This window comes from Astyanax mexicanus, chromosome 1 (genome assembly GCF_023375975.1).
Source record: "Astyanax mexicanus isolate ESR-SI-001 chromosome 1, AstMex3_surface, whole genome shotgun sequence".
Lineage (NCBI taxonomy): Eukaryota > Metazoa > Chordata > Actinopteri > Characiformes > Acestrorhamphidae > Astyanax > Astyanax mexicanus.
In genome coordinates this window covers 33,794,963-33,812,130 of record NC_064408.1, presented here as the reverse complement: position 1 = coordinate 33,812,130, position 17,168 = coordinate 33,794,963, and the positions used below count along the sequence as shown (strand labels likewise).

The following is a 17,168-nucleotide window of genomic DNA, read 5'->3' as shown; positions in this document are numbered from 1 at the left end:
TGGTGCTGTATATTTTATATATTATTTGTTTCGGGACAACTTTTACTGAGTCAGATTTATACGATTTTACTTACTTGATTCATTATTTAGTTTTGCTGTCTGTGATAATGTAAGTCCTTGTTTTTCTACCATCTATTTAGAAAGTTGATTTATTACTTTGCCACGTTTCATAACATAGTGAATCACAGGTATTTAAATCTGAAACTTAAGTGAAATCGAGTTATTTAGTACAGGTTGGCGATTATATAGAATGTATAAAATGTATACAAATACACTTGGGATATGGGACTTTACATAAATGGGTCTACTTCATTTAATACATTTTGGATAAGGTGATTTACTACATCTGTTACATTTATATTTTGTTATGGGAATGTATGTAAAGGTTACGTCTGCTACATTTATAATATTTGGCGTAGGTCTACACAAATCAATCTATTGTATTTACTATCTTTTGGGAATCTATTTACTATCTTTTGGGAATCTATTATCTATTACATCTATTACTTTTTTGTAAGTGGATCTGCTGCTTTTGGTGCATTTTAGTAAAGGGATCTACTATACATTTTCTGTGTGTCTATGCAGGTTCGATCCAACCAGGGTGTGTCTGGTTTCTGGAAGTGTGTGAAGAGAGAGACGCTAAAAGGAGCACAGGAGGCTCTCAGCCGCAGTGGCAGCCCCTTCTGAGGGGGCGGGACCAGTGGTACCTTACCCTGCTCTTGTGAATCTTCCGTTCTGCAGACTTTTAATCTTTGATTTGCAGGAAAGTAGATTTCCTGGACACAGGTTTGGGCATCTGTGTGTTTTATAATAATAATAAAAACTAAAAGCGTGTGTTACTGTGACTGCAGCATGCGCAGACTCACAGAGAGTGAACACCTGTTTATGTACGATACATTTACTTTTGCAGCTTTCTGACTGAATATCCACATGAAAGCACAGATATCATTTCAGTCTAAAATGTTTACACAGATCTCAGTTCATTACTTGCACAGCGGTACACTGAATAGTTGTTTAGGGATTGTGGCCTTATGCTGATATCTTGTTTTTTTCCACACTTCAAAAAGTGAAAATATCTTAAATCTGGTCAATGTAGGTGAAAGTTCTTATTTTGTATGATGTAGGAACATTAAACTGTAATTTAGGATATTTTTTTATTTTACCTTTTTGACATATTGATTGTTTGAGCTAACTGATATCTAAAAATATGTTGAAGCATTAGATACATTGACAATATTTAGTAGGATATGAAATCACATTCAGTTGTACTACTACCTGGACCAGAATTTTAGAGAAATATATAACTTTTTTTTGTTAAGTAAATTGAATAAAATGCATATATTTCAGCATTGCCTAAATACATAATTAAATATTGATGTTAATCCTGATTTAGGCAGTTATCTGCTGATGATTCAGATAACTTGGTAAATCCATGAATCTTTTATATAAAGAAAATGTTTGTATGGTATCTTGCATCACTCCTTTTGCTACAGGTTACTAACAGGGGCACTTTACTTGATAATTTTTAAATATATTGTTTGGCTGTGAGGCATTAATAGTTTGGTAATAATTGAGGGTGATATGCTTGGCTTGCATGGAGAGGTCTTGGGTGTGGTTTTGTTTACACGTTCCTTTATTTATTTATATATATATATATATATATATATATATATATATATATATATATATATATATATATATATATATATATATATATTGGGTGATGCTTTGGTGATTTACACTCCACTGTGAAGAGTATTACTAATGTGATGCTTTTAGGTGATAATTCCTGTGGATTTTCTGCACAAACTGCTTTTATACATAAACTCCTTGTCCTGGAGCTGTTATTTGAGGCTTGTTTACTTATAGATTGTTTACAAAAGACTGTATGTGTGTAGCCTTGCTGTGAACATGGTTTTAGACCATTTGTATAACAAAGGGAAAATTAAATTTTTCCGGATTTGTGCCGTATGTATTTATTGCAATTTGGATTAATGCAATGTTAATAGTCACTTAGAGTGAATTGGTGTAAAATACTCCATTGTAGAAAAAAAACATACCGGGACCTAGTCAGAATAGTGTACAATGGATCCAGGCATGAAATTGGGAAAGCTTTGAGAAGCTTTGGAACCATGGTAGAGGGTTATTTGCAGGATATTTCGAGGCAAAATATTTCCCAAAGAACTAAATTATTTACTTATTACATATACAACTCCACAATGAACTGTTTTATATCAAACTCTACTCTAAATAATTGTTTATATCTGTGCTACTGAAATTTAAAAAAAATGGAAAATGGAAAATGTGATTTTTTTTAAACATTTATATTTTTCAGTTGGAGTTTGCTTGATAGCTTAAGTTGGCTAACAGCATAACAAGACTAGAATTGATGTGCTGCATCATACACACAAACACAAAAATGTGTTTTATCAAGGGTTCATTTTGATGTGATTTGAATGTGGTTGTTTTCACATGCATTTTTGTATTTGTTTGTTCTATATACAAATTATTTTTTAATTTAATCTATTTTACAGGTGTGCTGTTTGGGACTGTCATTTAATCTGCTTTTCTTGTTGGTGCTGTTTTTTTCTGTGGGAACCAGATAAGGATTTATTTTGTTCAATAAAAATAAAGTTTTCAAACTTAATTTGTGTTTGGCTCAACTGATTTTTTTTTTTTTTTTTTTATGAGTTGATTTAATACCGCATTTTAGTATTTAGCATGTGGTGGCCATCTTTTTTATAGGCTGTTCTGGAAAAATGATTCCCTAAATGTCCTATTTTTCTGTAGCTAAGTACATTGTGTGTCAATGTTAAATTGACTATTTAGATGTACTCTGTATGCTTTTGTTTATTTGAACCACTGTTCCTTACTGGTACTGCGGAATCATTAGGCTTGACTATCATCAACCCTGCCAGTTCCTACAGGCAGAACTAGACAGGCAGTGAATGGTAGTGGAAGTGGTACCTGTGGCTCTGCTATATAGCGTTATTTGATGAACAATACAACCACTGATGGGTGGCAAAACCCCTAAACACGTTCAGTGCTAGGTACAACCCCACTGCACTAAGCCTTTTCTCATTCTGTTAAGTTCACTTTATTGACACACATGGGGAAAATGGTCTGTCAGTTTTAGTATGACAGTGGTCAGGTTTTTTGTCATACATACAGCTCTGGAAAAAAATAAAATACCCCTTCAGTTTCTCTGATTTGCTATTTGTAGGTACACGTTTGAGTAAAAGGAACATTGTTGGTTTATTCTATAAACTACAAACATTTTCTCCCAAATTCCAAATAAAAAAATAGTCATTTAGAGCATTTATTTTCAGCAAATGAGAAATGGCTAAAATAACAAAAAAGAGCTTTCACACCTCAGATAATGCAAAGAAAACAAGTACATATTCCTAAAGTTTTAAGAGTTAAGAAATCAATATTTGGTGGAATATCCCTGGTTTTAAAATCGCAGTTTTCATGCATCTTGGCATGTTCTCCTCCATCAGTCTTACACACTGCTTATGGATAACTTTATGCCACTCCTGGTGCAAAAATCTGGTGCAGTTCAGCTTGGTTTGATGGCTTGTGATCATCCATCTTCCTCTTGATTATATTCCAGAGGTTTTCAACTTGGTAAAATCAAAGAAACTCACTCTTAGGTGGTCGCTCATTTTTTCCAGAGCTGTAGGTGGCAAGCGTAGTAGTAGTAGAGCATCTCATCTCGACATTCACAGTGATTAGCCTATTAAATTAGCTGGCTAACAGCTCAAATTTTCTTCCAATTAGTTTAGCTTTTCAGACTTTTAGATGTTTGCCCAGTTTTCTCCCAGTTTAAAGTGGACATGAAACACTAATTATTAAGTATAATTCACACGATGTATTTTCACTCTAACAAATGTTATAAGTTTAAGAGTTGTCAGATTTATGGAATAGACTGAATTAAAATAATAAGCAATCAAATTTCTATTTTTTAAGTAAGTGTAGCACCATCTTGTCCCAGCGCTAAAAGTGGTCAACAATGAGGTTACTCAAAACATAAAAAGTAACAGGACTGAGTACCAGTAACAGAAATGAGTGCCATTAACAAGAGTGATTTTTTTTGTCATAAATATCAATTATTTGAACAAGCAATCAACCACTCCCTTAAAATAAACACTTTCTTGAGAGAAAATCAAAGGAATGAACAGACTTGCTTTTAAACATGCTTTTTAAATGTAACATGAGTTTTGTGATTATCCTCAGCTTAGAAACCTTGAAAAAAAATAATTAAAGCTGTTTTTGACCAGTACATGTTTTGAATTGTTATTAGATTCAGAGTTGAAAAAAGAATAAATAAGTTTAATCTGAAAGAAAACAAACAACATACAACATACAAATGGCACCCATTCGGTGGAGTGGTCCAAATATGTTTGATAGTGGGAAATAGATTACAGTGATTTTTGCACTTTAATAAAAAACACCCTCTTTCATTTGACTCAAAGATTTTCCCATGTTTTTTACACACAACACAACTGTTTGCATTAGTGTTTCAATAATTAGACAGTCTCCTTACATAATGTCTCCTTTTTTAATTATGGTTAATTTGTCCCCCCAACTAATTCTTTCCTACACTCTTGGTCATAATCATTAAACTGAAATCAAGTAACGTCGCCAGCATTTCATTAGGCATTTCATTTGGCATTTCATTAGAAGAAAACATGCAACAACCTAGAAATTAAATGATCTTAATTAGAAGCATGATTGCAGATCCTGAGCAGTTAAAGATCTCTGTATTGTAGCTCTCTTGTGTACTCTAGTATCTGTGTGTTCAGCCAAGTTGGGGAGTTTTCTCAGTAACTTGGTGGTATAACAGGCACTGAAATCACATTCATTATTTCTATCTTACCCCTGACTTGTGTGACCCCTGTTTCTGAGGAGACCTTTTAATAAGGGAACAGAATTCCTATTAAAATATTCAGAGCCATTTGTGTTAGCATTACATAGTCTGTTGTTTTAACAGTAGAGTTAAAGAGTTTATCAGAAGTCTCATTTTTATTATTACTTAACATGTTGTATATTACTTTCTGAAGGAGCACTGAAAGAAATATGCTAAATATAATGTGCAAGGTGGGAAACTGTTCAATGCATATGGCCAATACCTTTTAATAGTTTAATCTGTAGTTATTTGCATGGCAAAATGTTAAATTATTTTTACAGTTTTATGTCTAGGAGAAACATATTCATGTACACTAATATGTTATTTGGGGGCACTGGTGGCTGAGCCATTAAAGCATCAAGCCATTGATGACAAGGTTGCGGGTTTGATATCCAGGTTTGGCAGGCCACCAGTGTTGGGCTCTTAGGCAAGCCCTTATCTTTCACTGCTCCCCGGACACTGCAGTCAGGGGTGCAACTACATACGTTTTGAGGTGTATGCCAATGTACTATCGACACCCCCCCCCCCCCCACCCCCAAAATGATTTCTAGATGCAGAATATCAGTTATGTAATATAAAAAACAGCGTTGGCAACCCCTATTCTATAACTTATTAGTTTTATGATTCTACTTACTTGTTATGATCAGTTACATTGTAAATACAGCACCTGAACTGCAGGTGCGCCACGACAGAAAATAAATCTCTATGGGACGCGTTCTCAAGTGCCTGTGTTTGGGAGGAAGTGACAGGAGGGTAGATGGGGAAGGAGTGGATGGGCGCCTGATTAGTGCTGTGCTTCTGTTTTTTTATGTGTATTATCAGGGGCGTTGCCTGGGTATGTAAAAATCCGGGGCTCAGCCCAGTTAATTATATTAGTTTATTAGCTGATCAGTTGGATCCGGTGGAAAACATACAATTTTAGGGCAGAGACCAGGGTTAATAAACTCATTTAAACTAAGTATTGTACTATATTCTGACTATCCACAACATCCAGCTTCTAGCTTACTGTTAAGCTAAATACATTTTTGTTAATTATAGCTTACATTAATAAACCCTAAATTAATAAAAACACAGTATTCATTTGAAAATGAAATAGTTATTAGCTGATCAGTACATTCTCAAACCTTGATCTGTGTGTTTTGATTCAGAGACGAGTCTTTTTAACCAGCTATCAGAAACATCTCATCACAGTTTACATGGTTAGCTCTGTTACTTTTCTTTTAGAAAAATCGCCGTATATCCAGATATGTTTTAACTGAAACCCGGTGCAAGAACTCAAAAACACTCAAAAATCCTCCCCAGCGATGCGGTGGGGTGGGGGCTGGGGCTTCCCTACTAGCCCACCGGGCTCCGCAAAACCAGCAAGCTGATCCTTTCTCCTGAAAGGCGGAACTTTATCACTGAACTGGCTCCGTGATTTGCGTCAAGAGGTTTTCTATTCACAGCGGACAGCGGCCTGTCTCCTCACTTATAAAACAGCTGAGCTGAGCAAAACGATTCGGGGCTCCTGGAAATTTATTAAGGGCTAAAGCCCCGGAAGCCCAGGCCAGGCGACGGCCCTGTGTATTATCATGAACAAAGAGCTCTTACAAATAATGCCGACTAGAAATAATTTTCCGGCATTGATTTGGCACCCCCTCTAGTGCAGTGCCCCCATGCGGCGCATACGCTGCATACCCTCTTTTTGCACCACTGACTGCAGTGATGCCTGCTCTCCGCTCCAGTCATGTGTGCTCACTGTTTCGCTGTGTGTGTCTTCAGAGTGTAATCACTAGTGTGTATGTGTGTGTTCAATGTACGGATGGGTTAAAGTTTGAGGCCAAATTTCATTTTTGCCAGGCACACAAAATGGTATATGTATTCATGTCTTGTATTGTTTTATCTAGTGCCACTCTTTCCTGACATAACAAATGAGCATTGTTAGGTGCACTGGTGGAGTTAAAATACAACCAATCACAAAGAGAACATATTACTGTTAGTAATGGATGGATTCAATATAATAGCAGCACATTCTAAAATCAAATATTACTGTACACTGGCATGTTAATAAAAAAGACAAAGCTTCTACAGTTCAACGACAATCCTAAACACACCTTAAAATTTACACAGTACACAGTTTAGAGTTTGTTTCATTCTTACTACTGCAGTGACACTGACATGATGGTGGTGTGTGTTAGTGTGTGTTATGCTGGTAGGAGTGGATCACACCCTCTAATCCTTCTTCAGTGGTCACAGGGCGCTTCCCACAGGAAGCTTTTATTTGAATATTGATGTGATGGTCCTGTGGGGTCCTGACCACTACAGAACAGCGTGAAAGGAGGATAATAAAGTATGCAGAAAAAAAGATACAGGACTACAGAATATAAATACATTTCTATAACGTGCTCTTACATGCTTAGTGATGCTAAAAAATGGGTAATGAGTGTAGAATCAAAAAGGTGGTCATAATATTCTGATAAAACAGTGTGAAGCGCCTACGCAACAAGCCTCGCCCTCCTGCGCTGTGATTGGCCAGTAGTTCTTTCTAACAGGCAGACCTCTCTGCTTTATGAACTACTATTCAATATTAGTGTAGGAGCTGCGTGCAACTGACCAATCGCAACCCAGAAGGGCGGGGCTTGTCGGAGGACAGGCGGGGAAAAACCGTTGCGCTCGAGATGTCAGCAAACTGTCTCCAGGCAACAGAAATGTTCACTTTATGAAATAAACTAACAGAGAGGCCGTGTTTCTGTTACGCGCTCGCGTATCAGCCCACAAAACTCGCAGACAGGCGAAGAAACACATTTAACTATTTTACACTTTCGTATATTAAAAACTATTTAAAAAGCTCTGAATTATTTTGCTGTTTACAGAGTTTGGTTAAGCCTCCTGAAGCCTCGGCGGATTTATATATTTAGATATTTAGAGAGAGAGAAGTATAGAGAGAGAGGGAGGGAGAACGCGATATAGAGAGAGAGATAGATAAAGTGAGAAAGAGAGAGAGAAGGAGAGGGGGAGAGAAAGATAGAGTGAGGGAGCTTAAGGGCGAGCGATTAAGAGAGAAAGAGTGAGCGATATAGATAGAGAGTGAGGGAGAGAGCGATATAGTGATAGGTAGAGAGAGAGAGAGAGTGTGCGGTATAGAGAGAGAGAGGGAGTGAGAGCTAGAGAGAGAGAGAGAGAGGCGCTCGCGCCGACACAGTTGATTTTCGCGCGTTATAAGATCTGAATTAGCTGCTGGGTACAGCGGGGTGGGGGTCTCTCTGTTTTCGTTTGTTTTTGGTTTGTATCGCTCCGGCCGGTGAGTTTATGCCCCCAGGGCCAGTGGGAGGATGATAGCCGGAGGGCCGCTTCAGCACAACGGGCTGCAGCCGCTCACCGAGCCGGAGAGCCTCGACTCCCGCAAGAGACCGTTAGAAACTCCGGCCGAGGCGGCGGGGAGCACCAAGAGAACCAACACCGGGGGTAAGTGACCGAGGGCTGGGCACATAGAGGAGGCAGTTACATATACTAAACCTCAGGGTGTAACTGGCTAACTGCGAGTTGTGAGGAGGTAACAGAGAGGTGGAGAAGATTTTGGGGTACCTGCGTGGTAACCTAGCTATATTGCTGAGAGTTTAAAACTACTAGTGCTGGTCGATATATCGCCTGTACTGAAATATCGGTCGTAGTGTCACACAATAACTACTGTTTTTTTCCTGTTAAAACATTTTTAGTTGTAGTGGTTTATTTAGTTTGTGCTTATGGCTGTTTTGACAGTTTAAAATATTTGCTTTGCTTTCTATAAACTTCTGCTTTACAGCATTGTAGAGTTCCTAGTTAAAAATGTATGAAAATATATGTATGGAAAATGTATGGAAAATATGAACACATTGCACATTCAGTGTTAGGTATAAACTATTACACTAAAAGTTTATCTTTTTATGTGCCTAAAGTTAAGTGTATCCCTAAGATTTAAATGTGTTTCTAGAAAGTTCTGCTGTACAGTATTCTGTACAGTTTTTTATTTTAGTTTTTTTTAAGATTTTACCAAAGATTAGAGGAGAGAAAAAAAACATCAAGAACTTGGGATGCACTGAACTGATTTTTTGTCCAAAGCTGAGTAACTTACTGCATATGTTTTTTTAATGGAGAAGCAATTACAAAACTATAGTTTAAAATATATATTTGAACATACTAGAAGCCACACAAACAAATTACAGAGCTGTTAGCTATAAACTATTTTAATTATTTAAGCAATTTACAGAATTGTGTACAGTTCGTTTGAGTATAACTAAAAATGAAAACACCAAAGAAAAAAAGAGCAAGCTCTGTCAGGTTTATAACAATTATTATACCACAAAATAGAGGATAGCATAACACAACCCAGCACGGGGAACAAATACAGGTTTGTTGTTTTATTAAACAGGTGCGTCTTTAGTAGGTGTTTGAATACGTCCCTGTTTACACCTGGTCACCTTAGGATTTTATCTGGATAAGGCTAAGCCTCCTAAAAATGCAAGTGTAAACACACTCAAGACACATTTATGACAGAAATAAATCTGATCACTCAAACCACTTTGAGAGGTGTTTAAAACAGATTTAAGAAAGTTTTTGCTGTCTCCCCAAGACACACTGAATAACAAAAAACACATATTACAGACAAAACTACCTAAAGTTAAAAAGATGCACAACAGCATGTAAAATTTCAAGGCAGCATCAAGTGAATCCAGACACATGTAGTCACCTGTTGTAAACATGCTGTTGTGTTACATCCATCCATCTGCAAATATTGACAGCAATCAGACATTCATAAATCAGATATTTTTCAAGATTGATCTCAAAAACTGTGAACTGTTTGTAACCTTTTTCATCATATCTGTGTATTATTTATATCTCCCTTTTGCTGGCTGTAATAGAGCATCTTTAAATGGAAGAAGATCAATAACTCACAGTGAGAGCTAGCCAGACTAAAATACAACCTCCACACCACAGGGTTAGTTAAGAAAATAACTAAAGCTAAATAAGAGTGTCAAAAGTAAATTATGAGAGAAGCTGCAGCTTTTGAGAAGAGTTTGTGGACTTGGATTTCTTTTACTACAGGTTGATCAAAAATGTACTGTAGACTTGATAGAAATTCCTGATTTTTTCCTCTTTTTTTCGGTCATGTAAAATAAATGTTTAATACAGCAACCTCCTTTCAGTGATAATTACTGAACACTGAACTTATGTTTTCTGTGTTTATAATTGTGGTGCTTTGCACTCCCTGTGGGGTAGTTCTCAGTAGTTCTGGGGTAATTTTACAATAGCAATGGGGCAGTTCTGGACTACTTTTACACCAGTAGTGGGGTAATTTTCAGTAGTTCTTTGGTAGTTTTGCACTAGAAGTAGGGTAGTTCTTAGTACTTGCTAGGTAAATGTTCAGGTGCTTTGTAGGAGTTGTACTGTAGGAGTTGTACTTTAAAGGTGGGGTAATTGTATAGTAGTTGATGGCTAGTTGTACTAAATAACTTTGGCATCTTATACAAGTTAAAACTTAAGCTGTAAATTATCAATGGCAAAAACCCAGAGAATGGTAGGAACATGGAAGGCTCTAAGATGACAGAGAACAAAAGCATTTTTTTAAATAAAGCCTCTGTTATAACAATACAAAACCTATTTAGTAATATATAGTGTTAAACTCATTTTAATTCGGTTTATAGCCATATACTTTTACACAGTGAAAAATGCTTTATTTACACTAAAAATGATGCAGTGTCACCTTTTCACTTTTTACTACTGCCTAATACCAGTATAATTGTCTAGGGGTGCACCCATGTGGAAATTCTGGGCCGATGCTGATATCCAATATGAAGCATGTATATATCTGCGATGCTGATTTAAACATTTATAAAATACGAATCATTATGATTCTACTAAATTTTTAAAACTACTAAAAATAAATAATAAAAAGTATGAATCAAATAAAAATGAGCATAAATCAATTAGTTATAAAAGTAGCATGGTCAGTGTTGCGTGGTTATTTTCTGGCATACAGTATATACATCAGCAAATATTGGTTTGAAATATTAACCATATCAGAAAAAAAGCAATTAACAGCTAATACCAATCATTCCGCTATTATCGAACATTCCTATTATTTTTTTTTTCATTTAAAAAAGAATAGCACTGTAAAGTGAGCTGTTTTAAACTGACTAAAGCCCTTACTCTATACCCCACATAAGGAAACACGCTGCTAACACCATTAAAACACACATTGTAAATATGTGCTGTTTCAGGATACATTTCTTACAGGATCAGATTTGATTAATATATTTTTTCAATTTCTAATCGAAAATTCTCTGCTGACATCAACTTCAACCCTCAGTACACTAACACGTCCACTGTATGCTTAAAAAAGTACCTGAATAATTTAAGATACAAAAACTACCAAAAAAGTGGTTTCAGAAAAACAAATGTAATAAAACAATACATGAAATATTAGTTATATATAACATAACAGATAAGATCAAGCATCAGTGAATAACAGTGAATTTTTATTTGAATAATTGTTGTTTTAAAAATAACAATTATAGTCTTGTAGAAAAGAAAAAGATATTAATGTTGGCAGAAGGTGTTAATGATCAATATACAAATAATCAAAACCTTTAGACTTTATTTCAACAAACGTTTAAAATAGACAGCATATTTTTGGCTTATGACTCTTCATCTATTTTTTATTCAAAGTGCAGCGTCAGAGTGTATAAAGTCTCCGGCCTGACTCGGGCCGCATCTGTCCACGTTGACCTAATCTCCCCCGGGCCTGCCGTGCCGGCGGGGGTCGGTGTGTGTCAGGCAGCTTTGTGTGCATCAGGCTAAATTGGGTGGAAAATGAATGAAGCGCTTGATAGCTCACAGCGGCCGCCGAAAGCGAAGCCTATTCAGGAGCGGTAATGGACTCCAGTGGAAACAAAAGGTTTAATTCGGTCTGTGTGAGAACTAAAGCCACCAACGAATCAGAAAAAAACAGACAAGAGCCTTTTTGAAGCCCACCATCTGAAGTCTGCTGGTAGACATGGGGAAGTGGTGGAGTGTTTTAAACACTTCCACAGCATGATTTATTTTACTTATTGATTCATTTTGGTTTGAAGTGTTTGAGGATCTGAATATGAACTTAAACATTAATGTTTAATAGTTTAAAACATTACACTGTGGCTTTATAGTGAAGTCATTATATCGATCTGCATTTCTATTTTTCCTTTTATTCCAGTTCTATAATTGAAAATTAATCTCTGCCTGGTCCATCTACAATAATTTCTATGCATTTATGAAACCATTTGAAATAATTCACATAGTAAAATGTAATGGCAGTTGCTTCAGCATCTACTTTTTAAAAATTAAAACGATTAAGTTTGATTTCAGAATATTCTCCGTATTAATGCAATAGCATAATTTACTTTGATAGAGAAATATAAAGAGTGATATAGAGAGAGAAAAGTTCAGGCATTATTATCACCTAAGCACATAATTTTACCTGTGTTAGTAAAGAAACATTTCTGCCAGGTGTGGGCTAGGGAGGTATAAACCACCCCAGCTTTGTTCCGTGCCCTCATCCCTCAACATGCTGACTTCATTTTTCATGTACTTGTGACAGAATGCAATGAAGTCCTTATAACAATGCTCCCAAATCTAATATAATTCCTTCCCTGGACAGCAGAGACAGTGACTCCAACAAAAGAAGGATACATAATTTTTATAGCCTTAGTTTTAGAACAAACAACAAGAAACATTGTATAAGCAAGTTTCCCAGTACCTTTGTCCATATAATGTATGTGTCGGAAAAAATAAAATGTTTGTCAAAGTTTTAGTCTGAATGTGTGTGTGTGTGTGTGTGTGTGTGTGTGTGTGTGTGTGTGTGTGTGTGTGTGTGTGTGTGTGTAAAGACGCATTGGAACAACAGCACCCGCTGAGGAGAGAGTGCAGCTGTAGCCGCACTTGTGTCATTGTAGCAACATCTCTACAGAATGCCAGAGAAGAATGTGGCTGAGGAGAAAGGCACACACACACAGACTCCCCCTCACACATACACACACACTCACAGTGCTGCGTGATACCACCCGCGGATATCATTGTTCAATGCTGAGCAGCTTTTTAGTCAGACAATGCAGAGCCCACACAGAGTTCAAAAGAGGGGAAAGTTGCAGGCGTCTCACGCAGACTTCTCAATTATAGTTTGCTGTAATTTAAAGACGTCAAGGCTGCATCTTTTATTAATGCGTATAACTGCACTTGAACGTCCCTAATGGATGGATTCACAGCAGATACTGATGTAGCTCTGTGCTGAATTTACCTGCATTGCAATTTGGGCTGTCAGAGCATTGCATTGGTACACTTTAGACTGCAGCAGCTGCTGTGTACTTAACATATCTGTTAAATAAGTGTCTGTACTGATATCTGTACTGCTGCTGTTGTCATACCGTGTCATTGATTTTTGTTTTTTAGCAGTATTGATTGCCTATAAACGTGTTTAACTGCAGTCTGTTTGCTTGGTGGTTCAGTTTGCTTTGAAGGAACAATGTAAAATAAACCAACAATAATGTAATATTATACTTTTTATCTTTAAAATGATGTGCAATATTTGTTAAAAAATACTGACAAAACACTAAAAGTACAAATTATTGTATTTATAGTTGCATGCAATACTTTGCACTGAACCCAGTTAATCGTCAGTCTTTTTAAAGATATTGCATAATATTACTTATCATAGGTTTCTTTCAGTATACCATTAAAAAAATTGTAAGGTCTAAATCAAATCAAATTCATTTATATAGCACTTTTAACATTAAATGTTAAATGTCATGTCATTAGAGCTTTACAGAAATTAGTAAGAGAAAAGATCAACAAAATATGAAACATAAAACCCCCCAGTAAGCAAGCCAACAGTCATTTGCTTGAAAGCAGTAAAGTAATGGAATTAGTTCTGAGTTAATTTATTTACAGAGAAAGAGTACAGACAAAATGAAATATTATCAGAGTGTGGCTAAAGATTGATTTGACTATAACAACCAAACTAAAAGGGGCAACCAGAAGGTAACATAGACATGAGAGTTCCCTGAAACACTGTCATCCATCCATCAATCCGCTCCACTGTCCACAAAACTCAGATTTTAAAGTCAAAGCTAATTAGGGTAGTATGCTGAGTAAAACAGAACTGGACCCAAAGATAAAAGTCAAAAACTCAGACCTGACTGAGGGATGAACGATGTAGCTTAACTGTCTGTTATTATTAAAATGTTACTTCACCTCCATTTTGCTCTCCTGTATGGAAATTCTGTGTAGAAAATTCTCTCGCCACTCGTGTGTGTTATTATTACACAAGTATTACACAACTGATTACCATGCTTTTTATGTGTTGATCAGTAATGTAAGATTTGTATAAATACAAAACACATCAACTATTTAATGTATTTTACAATAATGTTATTGGACATACAGTCAAGCAGCATACAATCAGAACATGGCATGGTGTGTTTTAAGCTGTAGTGTTATTTTGTTTAAGTTGTTCATAATATAACAAGGCCAGAAGTGAGCATGGTGGCAATGCCTGCAGAGAGATCCAGGATCCTGAGGTTGTGGCTTTGATCCTTGCTCTTGTATCTGACTGTGAGCAGCTTGGTGTGTTCTCCACATGTCCTCCCACCCACCCCTTTAAAACATGTCAGTAGGTGGATTGGCTCTAGAAATTGCCTGTAGAGGAGAGTGAATAGAAATAGAAAAGTGTTTCCCTGATATTATAGGTATTTCTGCATTTTGCCCAATGTTCCTTTGGACCCACTGTGGCCCTAATCACGGCAAGTGTATAAAACATCTTAATGAAAAAGGCTTTGTTGAAGATCTGTAACAATGTTGTTTGGGGAAGTTCTTCATTGTGTTTTTTTTTTGTTGTTAATATGGCTATGATAACTTATAAATATCAGTTTATTCCCAATAATAATCAAAAATCTAAATCTAGATTTACTCTACTACTGTAGCTCTACTTTAAGAATGACTAAAAATACAACTAATTTCAGCAGGCTTCACATTATAATATACATAGTAACATTCGCATAGACATTTAGCTTTTTGTTTTTTCTCTGTTTTTTTACATACTTCTGCATCCCTTCTTTGATGAATTTTCTTCACAGGCAAATATTCATTTAACATATGTTAATATCATTCTGGAGTTGTTTTAGTGTTTCACCAGGTTGTATCAATTTGCAAAGGCAGTTGACAGTCAATGAATCAGTTTAGCTTTATGAACCTAGTTTGCTGTCTATGTGTTTTAGACTCAGGCCATCAGCCTGTCAGTGAATGACTGAGAACATGCTGAACCTCTTTGTGGTGAATTATATTCGGCAGTGAGAAAAAATATATTGTTAAATGTTTGTTATTACTTAATGTTTATTATCTCTTACTTTACTTTCTTAAACTAGTAAAAAATACTTGCAGAATTGTAGCTGGTGCTTATTACAGTGTGGGCATATGCTATAGTCACATTGCAGTATGTGCAATGTCATATTAGACAAATTCAAATAAATGTGTTGCTTGTTCTGATTTTATTTTTTGTAACAAACCTACGAGAAGCATAATATATTTGTCAAATATAATGTATTTTTCTTATTTAATCTTTTATACACCGAACATTGTTAATATAATGACATGTAGAAGCAATTACTTTTGCTGAAATTACGTTAAAAAATCCTGGCATTTTGAGTTCATATTAGAAATGATGGGTGTGGAATCAACTTCTAAATGTGACATATTTCCCTTTTCTGATTTTATACTACTAGTAAAGTATCATTAAACCTGTAACAACAGCAGATAGGTTTTTGTGTACTGTTCTGCAATACAATATGAAAAAAATAATAAAAATACAGTAAAGGTAACTAGGGCTCTGTAATACTGTAAAAAATCTCAATATTCTTTTTTTTATGTAAAAGTAAATGTAAAAAGTAGTATCCATTGTATTTGTAGATGTGCCAAAATAGTAACAAACTGCACTGTTTAAAGCTATCACAGGCAAACTACTCTTTTTTTTACTTCTTTATTTATTTTTTAACTTTTTTCCTTACCAATATTTTAATCCAAAAGTTTTATTTAGCTATTTTTTAAAAACCCCACATGTTCCTTCAACATTACAAACCGTTTTTATATTTAAGATGGTGCAAACATAACCACTTTTTTATTTTTGTGAAGGGAAATCTACTGAGATTCCCTCTGGCTGGTTATATATGTAAAGACATACAATTTCAATTATACCCCACTCTGAAAATTGCAAGACAAATACAGTAATTAATTAACCAAATTAATTTGAATTAAGCACTCAGCACTAAAAATAGCAAATAATACAGTTATCTGATATTTACAGAAATGCAGTGAAAGCAAAAAGGGTTTTGTATATACTGCAGAAAAAAAAAACTTTTTTCACAATATTGTAAAATGTTACACAATGCACAACATGCCCTTATATTTGAAGATACATTACACAAGACAAAGAAACTTCGCCTTTAGTAAAGAACCATTGAGGAACCCCTTATTAAATGAGTGTAAGCAGTTTAGCTGGAGCCTATTTTAAGACAAAGATGATTTCTTAGATGGTTAAGTAAGCATCACAAGGAACACTCTCCCTCTCTACCAGATCTCACTACTGTTGCTTTTCGGGTCCTGTTGAATATCGCAGAACCAGTTCTCAGGGCACACATGGATGTCTGATGGTTCAGTGCCTCCTGACCTGTGCTGATAGTATACATATGTAAAATATGACCTTTGACCCCTTGTGACTGACAGAGAGGGCGGATGCTGACCGATGCTTTTTTTTCTTCCCTCTGTTTTTTTTTTCTCTTTCTCTTTTACACAAATGCGCTTCATTGACTGCCGATGCTAATTTAGTCACAGTCGCTCAGCCTGCTGAGGCAGGTGTGTGTGCTGTAGTCTTGCACAGCAAACGGTACATTAATGTATCTGATTCAGGGTTTTGGCACAGTTTCCAATTCGTACCTCTGTCTGTTAGATCGCAGGTGCTGGGAGTGTATGAGAGCATGAGCATGCGTGTGAATATGTGTATGTATGTGTGTGTGTGTGTGTGTGTGTGTGTGTGTGTGTATGTGTTAGAGAGAAGGACACAGGTGCCCTTGCAGTGTATGTTGACGTGAGTAGACTGTGAATGGGGCAGGTGGTGAAGAGGGGAGGGGCTCTTGGATTCTAGAATGTCCAGTCTGTGCTCTGAACGTGATTGGCTTGCCTGAGCATTCTAGCACATCCTGCCCTGCCTCTCTCTCTCTCT

General features: G+C 36.0%; 2 protein-coding genes across 2 annotated transcripts in view; both read left to right on the top strand.

Annotated features, from left to right (window-relative positions):
• Window positions 1-2,647, top strand: part of micu2 (mitochondrial calcium uptake 2) — a 28,027-nt gene extending 25,380 nt beyond the window's left edge. Inside the window, exon 12 of the mRNA XM_049466649.1 lies at window positions 586-2,647. Within this exon, the coding sequence (XP_049322606.1) occupies window positions 586-687 (102 nt within the window). The 3' untranslated portion in view covers window positions 688-2,647. The remainder of the gene's footprint in view (window positions 1-585) is intronic.
• A 4,973-nt stretch (window positions 2,648-7,620) lies between these two features.
• The window catches only part of nova1 (NOVA alternative splicing regulator 1), a 53,176-nt gene continuing 43,628 nt past the window's right edge, over window positions 7,621-17,168 (top strand). The window contains exon 1 of the mRNA XM_007257470.4: window positions 7,621-8,353. Within this exon, the coding sequence (XP_007257532.1) occupies window positions 8,221-8,353 (133 nt within the window). The 5' untranslated portion in view covers window positions 7,621-8,220. The remainder of the gene's footprint in view (window positions 8,354-17,168) is intronic.